At 39.5% G+C, this 14,111-nt stretch overlaps 1 protein-coding gene across 6 annotated transcripts in view; it reads right to left on the reverse strand.

The window, feature by feature from the left end:
* Positions 1-14,111, reverse strand: part of SLC16A12 (solute carrier family 16 member 12) — a 113,849-nt gene that overhangs the window by 15,735 nt on the left and 84,003 nt on the right. For all 6 annotated transcript variants that reach the window (XM_070470634.1, XM_070470632.1, XM_070470628.1 and 3 more), the window contains 3 exons: positions 6,231-6,334; positions 3,341-3,484; positions 1,210-1,789 (listed from right to left, as the gene is read on the reverse strand). In XM_070470634.1, coding sequence (XP_070326735.1) covers positions 1,210-1,789; positions 3,341-3,484; positions 6,231-6,334 — 828 coding nt within the window. The remainder of the gene's footprint in view (positions 1-1,209; positions 1,790-3,340; positions 3,485-6,230; positions 6,335-14,111) is intronic.

A 14,111-nucleotide genomic window follows, 5' to 3' on the forward strand; every position in this document is an offset into this window, starting at 1 on the left:
TTTTATATTTAATCCTAAATATTGTATTCCTGATACTAGTGAATGGCAGTTGAATCCTGATTACCTCCCAAAGACATAACAAGTAAGAAGCCACATGATGATAGAGAGCTCTCCCAGGTCATAGCTCAAGTGTGAAGAGTCTATCATTTAGGAGAATATGAGTAGTTTGCTCTCTTCAATTCAGATTAGCATTAGCTGAAGAAACTACTCAGATTTCTTAAAACACTGGTTTCTAAGTATAAAATTATAATGAAACTATTTGCTACTTGCACTGTCAAATGTAAATATGTGGCGCTACAGATAGTGTGTTATTATTGACCTGCTCCTCCTGCCTAGACTGGAGTCTACTCCTCTCTGTTGCCAGCCGGTCTCTGGAGTGGTTCAAAAGACACTAAAACCACAGTGACCAGTCAGAAGTTGTCTTGCTGGAGGACTGACCTGACTTAGAATGGAGTTAAACTTGTCACCAGAACTTGTAACTATCCTTTGCTTCTGCCATTTAGACATACCCATCATTCTAAATGATCTAGATCAGGTGTCACAAACTATGGCCAAATCTGGCCCACCACCTGTTTTTTGGACTATGAACTTAGAATGGTTTTCCCATTTTTGAACGATTGGAAAAAATCTAAAGAACAATAAAATGTTGTGACATGCAAAAACTGTATGAGAAACTAAAATTTTAGTGTCCTTAAATAAAGTCTTATTGCAATATGGCCACTCTCTTTTGGTCATATTGTCTACGGCTGCTTTTGTGCTTCAACAGCAGAGTTGGATGGTTGGGATCATATGACCCACAAAGTCAACGAGACTTTATCTGTTTAATGTCTGTCCCTTTACAAAAAGTTTGCTGACCCTTGACTAGAAGAACCAACAAGGGAGTTGCCTTCAGATATTGAAAACCTCTTAACATTATTTAGACCTAGGTATTCTAGAGGATAAGGTGATGAAAGGGAAGTGAAAGTCACTCAAATCATGTCTGACTCTTTGCAACCCCATGGACTAGAATTCTCCAGGCCAGAATACTGGAGTGGGTTAGCCATTCCCTTCTCCAAGGGATCCTCCCAACCCAGGAATTGAACCCAGGTCTCCCACATTGCAGGTGGATTCTTTACCAGCTAAGCCATCAGGGAAGCCCAAGGTGATGAAGGGAAACTCAAAGCTTAAAGTTCCTTGTAGGGAACCAGTGGTGGTTTCACAGATTTTTACCTTCTGTCAGTTAGCCATCCAAACGTGATATTGCCAATAATGTCAATCACCCCAAGGATGGACATAAGAAAAGCAGCTTGCTGGTGAGTCACTCCGACACTCAACGCATAAGGCACAAAGTATACAAACAGAGGACTGCAGCCATAAGCCATGAACAGAACAGAGGTGGCCAGCACAGCGAAGTCTGACGTCAGTAAAAAACTGTATTCCTGCTGCAAAGAGCCACAGAGGCAGGTCTGCACCCATTCTTTAGTCCAAGCCGAACAGGGAGACGCCTGCTTCAAGTCTTGTGTCTGAGTTCTGCAGACAGGGTTCTGCTCTGGAGTGGTTTGGTCCTCTTTAAGAGTGATTGGCCGCATCAAGGCACCGCAGACACAGAGGTTCAAAACGAAGCCCCCCAGGATAAGTAACGCTCCCCTCCAGGAAAACTGTTCAATAAGGAGCTGGACCACAGGAGCCAGGATGAAGATGCCAATGCCACTTCCCGACATGGAGATCCCATAAGCAAGGGCTTTCCGTCTGCTGAAATACTTGCCAACCATGGCAATAGCTGGAGAGTAACAAAGTGCAAATCCAAGACCTGGCAATAAAGAGAAGTCTGTGAGTGCTAATGGCATGCCATGAATGGCCACTGAAAGAACATCTCTCAGAATCATACTATTTGGATTTAAGAGAATCTGAACCTCAAGTAAATCCCTTTAAAATTGCTTTCTACATCAAGCTGAAAATCAGTCTCCCCTCACCAGACATCCACATTGGGAAGAAAAGCTTTAAGGGACTATGACTTAAGCAAAATAAAATGAAGACTTTAAAAACTATTATTCAAGTTAAATTTGAATCAACTAGAAAATCAGGATAACACTGACCTGAGAAATGTATTCTCCCCACAACAATTCTTTTTTAAATAAATTAGAGTTAATTGTAGTAAATGAAATGATCTCTGGGTAATTTAAGTATTGTTAAATTATTGATAATACTTACATTATTAATAACACTTAAATTACCTAGAGACTTACTTCAACTCTTCACTGAACATGAAGACACAACCCTGATTATCTGGACCACTTTGGAATTTGTGTTTAAATAGCATATGTGATCCTGTAAAAGTTCCAGAGTAATTTCAAATATTAAGAAACATTGTGCTCATTTTATCCATGAACATAGCATGTACATATAGCAACCTGAAAATATCCCCAGTAGAAAGACTCTTCAAGATTTTCCAGCTCTATTCTTTTTAAGTCAAGAAAATCAGGAAGGCTTTAAACCTGGAATTTAAACGTCAAGGAAGGAAAAGGAGAACTGCCTACAACTCCTATTTCCGTCTTTGGAGCAGGGTGAGCAATGATCCCAGTTTGCCTGGACTGAGGGGTTTCCCACACGTGAGGCTTTCAGCACCAGGCCCAGGACAGTTTCTGGTAAACTGGGAGGATGGGACACCCTAGCGGTCAGGCCCTTTGGGTGAGAGGGGACAGACACCTTTTTAGCTGACACAGCAAGATTTGTAACCTCACTGTGAGATTATATCTTTTATTGGCCAGATCATGCTAGTCCCTCCAACCAACCTGATCCCCTGCAGTCCCTGTAAGTGTGATTTATGGAATGCACATCGGTTGCTTCTCTTTCTATTGACTTCATTCTCTAACGTCTGTTTTCATAACATTGAAAGAGAATGTGTGATGTAAGAATATTCACAAGAGGCTTTTTTTTTTAAACTGTAAACCTCTATTTATTGGACAACGATACTCACTGAAAAGTAAGGACAACTCAGGTCAACCACAGAGAGTATTTCAATGTCTTGGCAAAGATGTTGGGAGAATGATCATTACTAGAAATTTATGTTGCCCTGGCTATGTTGCTCTGCTTCTGAGTGAAGGATCTCAGCCATACATGGCTGCCCAAGGAAAGTCAGCAATCCCTATTGTCACGTGACTGAATTAAAGTGGTGACACAGTTTCATTACATATGACAGTCCATTAAATTTCTAGTCCTTTTGTTCAACCGTTTGGTAGGCAGACATTCAGCTAAATTATGCATCCAACCATATGAATATTTTATGAATTACTGCTCTGTGGGCAGGCTTAACAATCCCTGAATAGGGTGGGATGAGAAGGGTGGTACAAAGTGCCCTTACCTGTAAGAACTCCCAGAGTGAGGTAGAGATGCTTCAGACTGGTGGCAAATGAGCCCAGGATGAGACCAGTAGATGCAAGCAAGCCACCCAGCATGATTCCCACTTGACAGGAAAAATGGTTACTGACAACACTCCCAAGTGGAGCTTCAAAAACAATAATAAATAGGTTCAACATAGAGGCCTTGAGGGCACTGTGTAAAGGCTGTGGTTATGCATCAGTGGAGCAGATAACCCTCCATCTTCAAATCCTTGAGCCCACCCCACTCATTCTATGGATTTAGAAACCGAGGCGAGAGGAAATGACTTGTCCATGGTCCTACAGAGAACAAGTGGCAAGGCTAGAATCAGGATCAGGTCTCCTGACTAGCATTTGACTGCTCATTCCATTTCTCCATTCTAGAATGGTCATAATCCCAGGACAATGGGGTGCTTTCTAAACAGCAAGTCAGCTCCTTTAAACGAAGGCCTTGGATAGAATTTAAATACACTGCATCTAATGTGACCCTGATTTAGCTCAACGGTTGCACAGTGATATGCCTTGTATGTTTCACATAATATGGCTCATACACAATTAACAATAATCATGACAGGTAAATGGTGGAGAAGAAAGTGGGCAACATTGCCTGGCCAGCAGTTTCTTATGCAAGAAAAGGCCAGGGAGAGAGATCATAGACATACTTCATAATCTGGCACTGCTTCTGGGCGTTTGGAAACCCTGTGGATGAGAAATGAAAGCCCAGAAAACCTAGGAAATGCGATGATGACATTTCAGTTAGCCTCATTCTATTTCTGGTTTAACAATGTGTCAGAATTATGCCAACTGCCAGGTTTATAGGATAATAATTAAAGCTGGAAGAGGCCAAAAAGAAACTAAAGTTCAGGGGAATATGACATACCCAAGATCACCAAAAAATATATAGTTCAGGGAACCTGACACTGAGTGCAGTGTTATTTCACCCTATTATTCTGGCTTCTTGGGTCTTTCAGATGGATGGCAGAGGAGATGGGTGGAGAAAGCATGTGAATTTCTTTCTCAAGAACAATTCATGCTGACACCAGGACTCGTGGTAACAAGATCAGAAGAGCCAATTCTCTGGGTATCTGAGGAGTATAATTTTTATATAGATCAGGTTGAAATTGGGGCTTGATTCAAATGTACATGATAGAATCAGTCATCAGCCTAATAGCCTATCTGGTTAGAATAGTAACTGGATGAATATATAACCTCTGGATAATAGGAATGAGCAAATCTTCTAAAAATATATCTAATTCTCCAGGCTGATGCTGTGATGGTTGTTAGAAAGTAATAAGATGTATATGAAACTCAATGAAAAATATTCACTCCTCTGCCCATCATAGTGCAGATATGGCCCCAAGGGATGTCCCAGATGTGATTCTGCAGCCTCTTGTCCATACTCTGAACTCAATTAATGTCGCCAGATGAGCAAGCGGGTATGTAGTAACTGGGTACAAGAGGACTCAAGGCCTTGAATAGAATTTAAATACACTGCATCTAACGTGACCCTGCTTTAGCTCAATGGTTCACATGGTCATTGTGATCACAGTGGCCACTGAAGGCCATTTATTCTTCTTTGGGGGATTATAAATATTCTCCAAAAGATAACAGTGGGAGAAATGAGTCACCTGCATCCTCCATGAAAGATAAACATGGCAGTTCTCTCTGCCATGAGCACGGGCCCACACAAACACAATGACTACTCATCTGACCCTGAAAATCATGTGATCATCTTACCATTTTAAATTAAAAAGATAGGCTAGAAAGCCCGAGTTATGATTTTTTAATCCCTTCTGACCTTCCAGTTATCAGTAACGTCAACTTAGTGGTCTTGTGAAATCTAGAATTGCACTCAAATTCCTTCCAACCAAGGAACTACATCAGAACAAATCAACCAGTTCCTGATTATGTACATTTTGAAAGTACAACTATGAATCAGTACCTAGAATGGAATAGTGATGCTATTTATGTGTTACTAAACCATATAGTATTTTCTTCTGCCACCAAGATACAGCCTGAAGAGATAACAGTTTTTTAAAATATATACGGGAGTCAATAAATGCAAAGATTAAGTTGGTCAAGCCTGCAAATAGATCATTTCAATTTGACCCAATCTCATAAAATTTCTATGACACTCATTCAATAAAATTGGTTGGAAATTTTCAGAAAGAAAAATCTCAAGGTTAGTTTCTCTTTACTGTACAGATGGAATGAGAGACTCCATGAATCTTGAGACCACTCCACACATTATATATAGCACCTTTGTGGTTCTGGAAGGATATTATAGCCATTGTGAATATGCTTATTTATGATTGCAACATTCTATTCTTCCACAACACTTCTCTAAGAATGAAAACTTATGCATGAAAAATGAATCAGTGAGCCAAATTTTGAACCCTCTGGGAAGCAATGAGAGTGAAAACCAAACTTGAGGCGTGATGCACATATTATTAGCACTTATTTAAGGAGACTGCATTAAAATGACTCACAGTGCCTTCTATGGTTGTCTACATGACTGGAAAATAAGGGGACAAGAAGACACAGTGTATAGTGTATAGTTACCTGCATCCAAAATCAGAACAAGTCCTGCAATGCCTGGCTCTCTAACTTTATATGGAAGAACCAAATGGTAAGTATGCAACTGACTGTACTCACCACCTGGTCCATCTGACATCAACCAAGAACATTAATTCCAACAGCATGTCTGGTTGAGTTTGGTTAAAGGCAAGATCATATTTTTCTCTTTACATAGGTTTAGTCAATTTTTACCATAGCCCTTCTACTCAGTAAAACAGGCCATCAAAGACAGTGGAAGGTCACTGTTATGTACAGTTCAAAGGGAGTCAGTAATTGTCTATCCCAGGAGATACTTACCACAGAGCATGGTCACACAGTCTACAATGGAATGGATCCAGGCTGTCTGTGCATAATCCTGAGAGAAGTATGTCTGGAACTCCACAAAAAAAATTGAAATACATCTGAAAAAAAGTGCAAGTATTTTATACAAAAAAAAACACAATGAATATAGATTTGAACTAGAACTTCAAGTTTTGGTTCAATCAGCTGTTCCAGTCTGTAAGGGTTTTAATTGATTTTGATTGATTTTCAATGATACATTGTTGTTCCACAATAAGTGGGAAATCAGAAGCTAACCATTGGACTTTCTAAGGGATAAGAACAAGTGTTCATTCACTAGAGGGGCTGTGAAGCCGAGTAGATGTGAAGATCGCTGCTGTAGGAAAACTCTTATGGAAAAGATGGCAGGTCAAACACATGGATTCTTACTCATCTTAGTGTTCATTAACATCTGTAGCTTATAAGAGACGGCTGTACAAGTTCAGATTTGACAATAAACTGTTATACATCACCCAGAAATTTCACTGCTAGGTTTTAACCAAAGTTAATAAACAGATGATGGTGATAATAATAATACAAAAAAAAGATACACATGTATTGTGGATAACTATTTATAATAGTCAAATGTTGTCACCAACCTGTTTGTTCACCAGTAGGGACTGGTTTAAAATTAAAACACACTGAATTGAAAAGGGACTGAAATTAAAAGATACTTGCTCCTTGGAAGAAAAGCTATGACAAATCTAAATAGTGTATTAAAAAGCAGACACTACTTTGCCAACAAAGATCCGTCTAGTCAAAGCTATGGTTTTTCCAGTAGTCATGTATGGATGTGAGAGCTGGACCATAAAGAAGGCTGAGCACCGAAGGGTTGATGCTTTTGAACTGGGGTGTTGGAGAAGACTCTTGAGAGTCCCTTGGACTGCAAGGAGATCCAACCAGTCCATCCTAAAGGAGATCAGTCCTGAATATTCATTGGAAGGACTGATACTGGAGCTGAAGCTCCAATACTTTAGCCACCTGATGCGAAGAACTGACTCACTGGAAAAGACCCTGATGCTGGAAAAGATTGAAGGCAGGAGGAGAAGGGGATGACAGAGGATGAGATGGTTGGATGGTATCACCGATGGACATGAGTTTGAGCAAGCTCCAGGAGCTGGTGATGGATGGGGAAGTCTGGCATGCTGCAGTCCATGGGGTTGCAAAGAGTCAGACAGGACTGAGTGACTGAACTGAACTGAACTGAACTGAGGGGCTGCTTAAGTAACTTATAGCATATCAATAAAATGAAATATTTATTAGGTATTTGATTTGTATTTATTGACTTGGAAATAAATTCACAATATAATGTTAGGAAACAAAGTAAATTACAAAATAGTTCATGTAGAAAGGGCTTATTGTTATAAAAACACAGTTGATGTAAACAAAAAAAGCCTCAAAGCATATAAACCAAAATGTATCCAGCCATTAAATGTGCATGGTGATGTTGTAAATGTTTTTTATTTTGTTTTGCACTTTGAATTATTTGACAGTGAATATTTCTTATACAGAAACTTATGTGTGTGTGCATATACATATATATGAGAGTATATATACAGAGACAGAAACAAAGAGACAGAGACTTTTTTATGTTGAAAAATAGAGAATTACTTAGGAAAAACAAGACATAAGTGAGTCAGAAATAACAGTCTGTACCATTGTACAACTCAGAAGGAACTTCACACAGATTAGCAGGGTGTCCTAATGCAGGCCAGGAAGCTTTTAGAGCTCCATGATAGCAGGGAAAGAAATCAGGCCTTGCAGCTGGGGATGAGATAGGAGGGTATCTGTCTCCTGGGACAGGCCTTACATTCCAGCTCCTTCTGCTTCAACAGCCCCTAGTAACCTGTTATTTATTCTCCCTGACTCTCCAGTTGCTGTTGGAAGTGAAGGTGAGTAGATGGGAAAATTAAAGAAGAGGGAAGAGAATTAGGAAGCATGAGGACAGTGGTGTTAGGCAGGTCTGGTTTTATGGTTTACAACCTATACAATTGCACAGAATCTGACACTTAGAGGCATAAAACTTGGTTTAACTCAGCTGTCACTGTCTTAAAATTCCTTATAATTTTATCTTTGAAGTTGTGTTTTGTAGGTGAAGTCCACTGGGACAACGAAGCATACATGTGAGCAAAGAAGAGCCACAGATTCTTCAGTCTGCAGTCCTTAGAGATGCTCCAAGGCACAAAACTTCAGTAGACTCTTGTGTGGGAGTCCAGTAAGGCTCAGACTGAGTACAAGGTAAGTGTGTTGCACCTACAACTGAGTGATCACGGACATAGGGGAGGAAGAGAGACCAGGCTTTCCTTTCAAACCAAAACTTGCTTCAAACGCAGAAGGCAGTGATGCTGTAAGAAACACAAAGGGTCAAGGGTTCCTATCAGATGCTTTGTTACTCATGTTGCTTCTCTGTGTTATTTGATCCCGTATGCTGAAAATGATGACACAGAAGGAGAGAAAAAGATAGGGCTACTGGTAATATTAATATGATCAGTAGATCTGTGCTAGCTTCCATTTTTCTTTACTCAGAACAACACTAAAGAAAAAACTCATGAAACATCATAAAAGCATCATGAAAAATCAAGACAGACCACTGAAAAAGGAAAAGCTTCCTATTTTAGTACATTTTTGTGTGCATAAGTCTGTGCTCAGTCGCTAAGTCATGTCTGACTCTTTGCAACCCCATGGACTGAAACTCACCAGGCTCCTCGTCCAAGAGATTTCCCAGGCAAGAATACTGGAGTGGGTTGCCACTTCCTACTCCAGGGGATCTTCCCAACCCAGGGAACAAAAACCCAAGTCTCTTGCATTGGCAGGCAGATTCCCACTGAGCCACCTGGGAAGCCCTTTTAGTATATTTACCAGCCCTTTCTTTCCTCCCTTTTGGACAAGAGGTCTTGCATTTTCCTCTAGCACTGGGTCCTGCAATTATGTTGCCAGTCCTGGTGATAGGAAAGAGAAGAGGGATGGGATAGGATGCTAAATTCTAAGTCCCAAAGGTCCTGGGGTAGAGTTTGATGTGCAGAGGATAGATGAAGATCAGCACTTGTGGAAGTGTCTTCTCTCCACTAAATATTTTTGGGAAATTTAGTATCTGTGGGGCTATGTTTGTCTCTTGTAATTTTTTTAAAATCTTGTTCTATTGTCATTTTGTTTTCTGTTTGATGCTTTTTTTCCAACTGATATGATTAGTCATATCAAACTGTTGGCATGCAAAATTCAAAAGTAACACTTGAGATTCTTGCCTAAACATGTGAGTAGGCTTATCAGAGATAAAATTTAATAACTACATACACAGGCTTCCAAATGACTGTGACTTTTATGAAATATGAGAGGGATTATTGTTGTCCTTTCCTTTGTTCTCCAAAAGGAAAGGACCATAGAACTTTTTAGATGGTAAAGTTTTATGATTTATGCCTTCTAAACACAAACAGTGAAAACTAGGAGTCTTAACCACTAGAGCACCAGGGAATTCTCTCTATAAATATTTTTTTGAATGAGGAAGAATAGCAGACAAGAATAAAGGTACTTAGGCTTAGATTTTTCCAGAAGCTGAGAATTATAGGCATGCACATTGGCTTTTGACAGGCTTCACCCAAGTTTTGATGCCAGAGGTGTTTGCCTCTTAAGAATTGAGAGGCCACCAAGAGGGGTGATGCACAATGATGAAAGCACATATTGCAGAAATATAAAATATATAAATAAGCCTAAAGCTCAATGGATATTCAGTTGAGTAATTAATCTCATTTTTGCTCCATTGGGAGTGGTGACTTGAGAATCAGGAAGTTTCCATGAAAGGGGCTTCCCTGGTGGCTCAAAGGTAAAGAATCTGCCTGTCAATGCAGAAGACTTAGGAGATGCAGGTTCAATCCCTGGGTGGGGAAGATCCCCTGGAGGCAGAAATGGCAACCCACTCCAGTATTCTTGCCCAGAAAATCCCATGCACAGAGGAGCCTGGAGGGCTATAGCCCATGAGGTCACAAAGAGTCAGACAGGACTGAGCACACACACAAGCAAACACAGGCATGACCTTAAAGAAAACAAATTTTATTGGCAGCACAGGTGCTTCTCACCCCAAATTATTTTTGCTGTCCCTTGGAATATTTGGGCATCTGACAGATGTCAGCAGAACTAGTTTCTGACCTCTGATTCCCATGCTGAATAACTGAGAGTTCCAAAAAGCTTCTAAATCTCTCAGGGTCTTGATTTCCTCATCTATAAATTAAGCATTTGGAGAAGCAAGACTATAACAGTCAGACTGGATTAGATTGTGCTGTAATAGCTAACAACCCTGAACAGCCTTCAGGGGTTAGTAGGTTTTGTTCATGATATCATCCAAGCGGTGTTTGCTATATCATTCTCAAAGATACTTTCTCTCAAGGGGTCAACATATTCGCTGCCTCTATCTTGTCACTGTGCTATAAAATTCTTCTCTGGCTCCTGGAGAACTGGAAGCTGACTACATCTGATATTTGGTAAAGACATTTTATTCCTGGTTGATGAAGTTATCCACTAAGTCAGCACTGTAAGTAATCCACTGGGCAGTGCAGTCTAGTGGTTAAAAGCACTGTCACTTACTCACCATGTGATTTGGACACATTATTCAACCTCTGTGTATTATTATAAGGATTAAATGACTTAATCAATGAAAATTTGTTTGGAATAATGCCAACAAACACAGAGTAAGTGCTCAGGTAACATGAGCAATTATTTACAGGAATTGAGCTGTTGCTATAAGTCCTGTTTCACAGGACTCTAGACATCTATTGCAATTAAGTTAATTTAGCCCCAGAAGAATTTGAGAAAAATAGGTCTCAGAGCTAGGGGTTTCCATTAAACAAACATTGCTTTTCAAGTATCAACTCCAATTCAATCTTTCAAGTTACTAATAGAATGTCATGTAATTCCACAATGAAATGAGTTTATTACTATAGATAATGTGTTTGGTAATAAGACATCTTGAAGCAAAAACAGGTAATCAATGCACATTAACAACCACAGGGAACAAATAACAAGAAAGCCTTCACAACCTTAAGCTTTTTATAAATTTTATGTGTAAAAAAGCATCACCACTCAGATGTATAGAACAGACTTGTGGACTCTGGGAGAAGGCGAGGGTGGGATGTTTTGAGAGAACAGCATTGAAACATGTATATTATCTAGGGTGAAACAGATAACCAGCCCAGGTTGGGTATATGAGACAAGTGCTTGGGCCTGGTGGACTGGGAAGACCCAGAGGGATCGGGTGGAGAGGGAGGTGGGAGGGGGGACTGGGATGGGGAATACATGTAAATCCATGGCTAATTCATTTCAGTGTATAACAAAAGCTACTGTAATGATGTAAAGTAATTAGCCTCCAACTAATAAAAATAAATGGAAAAAAAAAAAAGCACCACCAGTTACAAGGCAAGAGTGAAATATGATTTTTAAATGGTAGATTTAATGGTAGGTTATAATGGTAGCATTATTTGTAAAGCAAAAGCCAGGAGAAAATATAAATGTCCATCAATAAGAACACTTTAAATACATTATGGATTCATCTATATGAAATCTTAAGTACCTATTTTTCAGTGAGGTAACCCTTGTGCATTGTTGAAGGGACTGTAAATTGGTACAGCCACCATAGAAAACAGTATGGGATCCAACAATCCCACTGCTGGGAATAGATCCAAAGAAAATGAGAGCCCTAATGAGAAAAGATATCTGTATGCCCATGCTCACAGCAGCATGATTTATAATCGCCAAGACACAGATGGGTAAATGGATAAAGAGGGTGTGGTGTGTATATACAATGGAATATTATTCAGCCAGGAAAAAAACACAAAGAAATCCTACCACTTTGCAACAATATGAAACGGCTTTGAAGGTATTCTGCTAAGTGAAATAAGTTAAACAGAGAAAAACAAATACTGTATGATCTTACTCATATATGGAATCTAAAACAATAACCAAACTCATATAAAAAGAGATCAGACTTGAGGTTACCAGACAGAGTGTGGGGGAAAGGGGACTGGTGGAAGGTGGTCAAAAATACAAACTTCCAGTTATGAGATAAATAAGTAGTAGGGATGTCATGTACAATATGATGACTACAGCTGACACTATCGTATGATATACAGGAAAGATGTTAAAAGAATACATTCTAAGTGTTCTCTTCAGGAGGAGAAATGTTTTTTCTCTTTTCTTCTTTCTTTCCTTTTCAGTGTAGTTATATGAGAAGATGGATGTTAGCTGAACCTATAATATATGTAAATCAAATCATCATGCTTATAAACTACTATATATAAAATAGATAAACAATAAGGTCCAACTGTATAGCACAGGGAACTACATTCAATATCTTGCAATAAACCATAATGGAAAAGAATAGGCTTCCCTGGTGGCTCAGTTGGTAAAGAGTCTACCTGCAACACAGGTTCGATCCCTGGGTGGGGAAGATCCCCTGGAGAAGGAAATGGTGACCGACTCCAGTATTCTTGCCGGGAGAATTCCATGGACAGAGGAGACTGGCGGGCTACAGTCCATGGGGTCACAAAATCGAACACAACTGAGTGACTAACACTTTCACTTTGCTGTACATCAGAAACTAACACAACACTGTAAATCAAACATACTTCAATAAAAAATCATCAATATGTATGCCTTGAACTTATATCGTGACTATGGTTGATTATTTCTTAATAAAACTTGAAAAAAGTGGAAAAATGAATTAATTGCCCAATAGGCACTGATCCTCTGAACTGACAAACCCCCGTGTAGGCTGTTCTCCTTGCCTCTGTCTTTTGTTCTCTCGGCTGCTTCCTGGTGCATCATACTTTTCTCCTCCAAGCTTATTCTGCTCAAGGACCCTACTCTCAGCCTCTCCCAGGAACCTCTGAAGACAAGTCTGTGCTGCCAGCCACAAGCCTCTTTTTTAATTTCTAGCCGCCCTTCTTATAAAGCACCAAGCTCACTTCCAGAACTTTCCTCTCATCAAATTATATATAAAATAGATAAACTATTGACTAAATGCTCAAATGAATGATGAAAGCTTCCACATGGAAGAACCAAGATGAAAGATTCCTTTTAACTCTATGACCTCCTCACTCCCAGAACACAGGATCCATAAAATAGATGGTAGAAAAATCAGACTCAACCATCACATTATTTTAAATAAATCTACAGTTTATGATGACACATAACAAAACCTTATTGTAGCAGAAAGAAACACTGCTTCTTTCCTGCATTATCTGTTTGTTATGGGGAACATGTCGATGCTTTTATGGATGATGCCATCAGGTAAAGTTATGTAGAGCAGCCTAGGGAGAGTTGCCAGAGAAGAGAGTTCAGTCTGAACAAAGGCACCTCTAGAGGAAAGAGCTGGCACATGCAGATTTCAAGTGTATATTTATCCAAATGTAAATGAGATGAATGCATCTCAATGTATGGGCATTTAATGCAAGTATATTCAACACTATGTCCTTGAGTATAAGAAAAAGAGGACCCATGACCGAAAGAGATGAAAGAATTCCTGCATTTGTGCTGTTTCTCTCCTTCAACCTAGAGTTCAGCCTCCACTACCACAGCCAAGTGCAAAATGAAGCAAAAGAATTTCAATTTTAGGCTTTAAGCTTCCCATGGCTCGGTATTCTGGTGAGCTGAGAGGCTCTCGTGGCTATTTTGAGCTTATATATTTATCCTTTGTGGGATGAACTGCTTATGAAAATAAATGTCTGTCAATAGCCATGATATTTAGTCAAAAATGTCCTAAAACCCCAGGTTTATAGGTCAGATATTATAAAAAGAGATCACTATCCAGGACTTCTAAGTGTCAGAAAATGACATTCCTTGCAAAGAAGAAGGTATCTGAGCAGTCAAAGGAAA

Source organism: Odocoileus virginianus, chromosome 7, assembly GCF_023699985.2.
Source record: "Odocoileus virginianus isolate 20LAN1187 ecotype Illinois chromosome 7, Ovbor_1.2, whole genome shotgun sequence".
NCBI classification, from domain to species: Eukaryota; Metazoa; Chordata; class Mammalia; order Artiodactyla; family Cervidae; genus Odocoileus; species Odocoileus virginianus.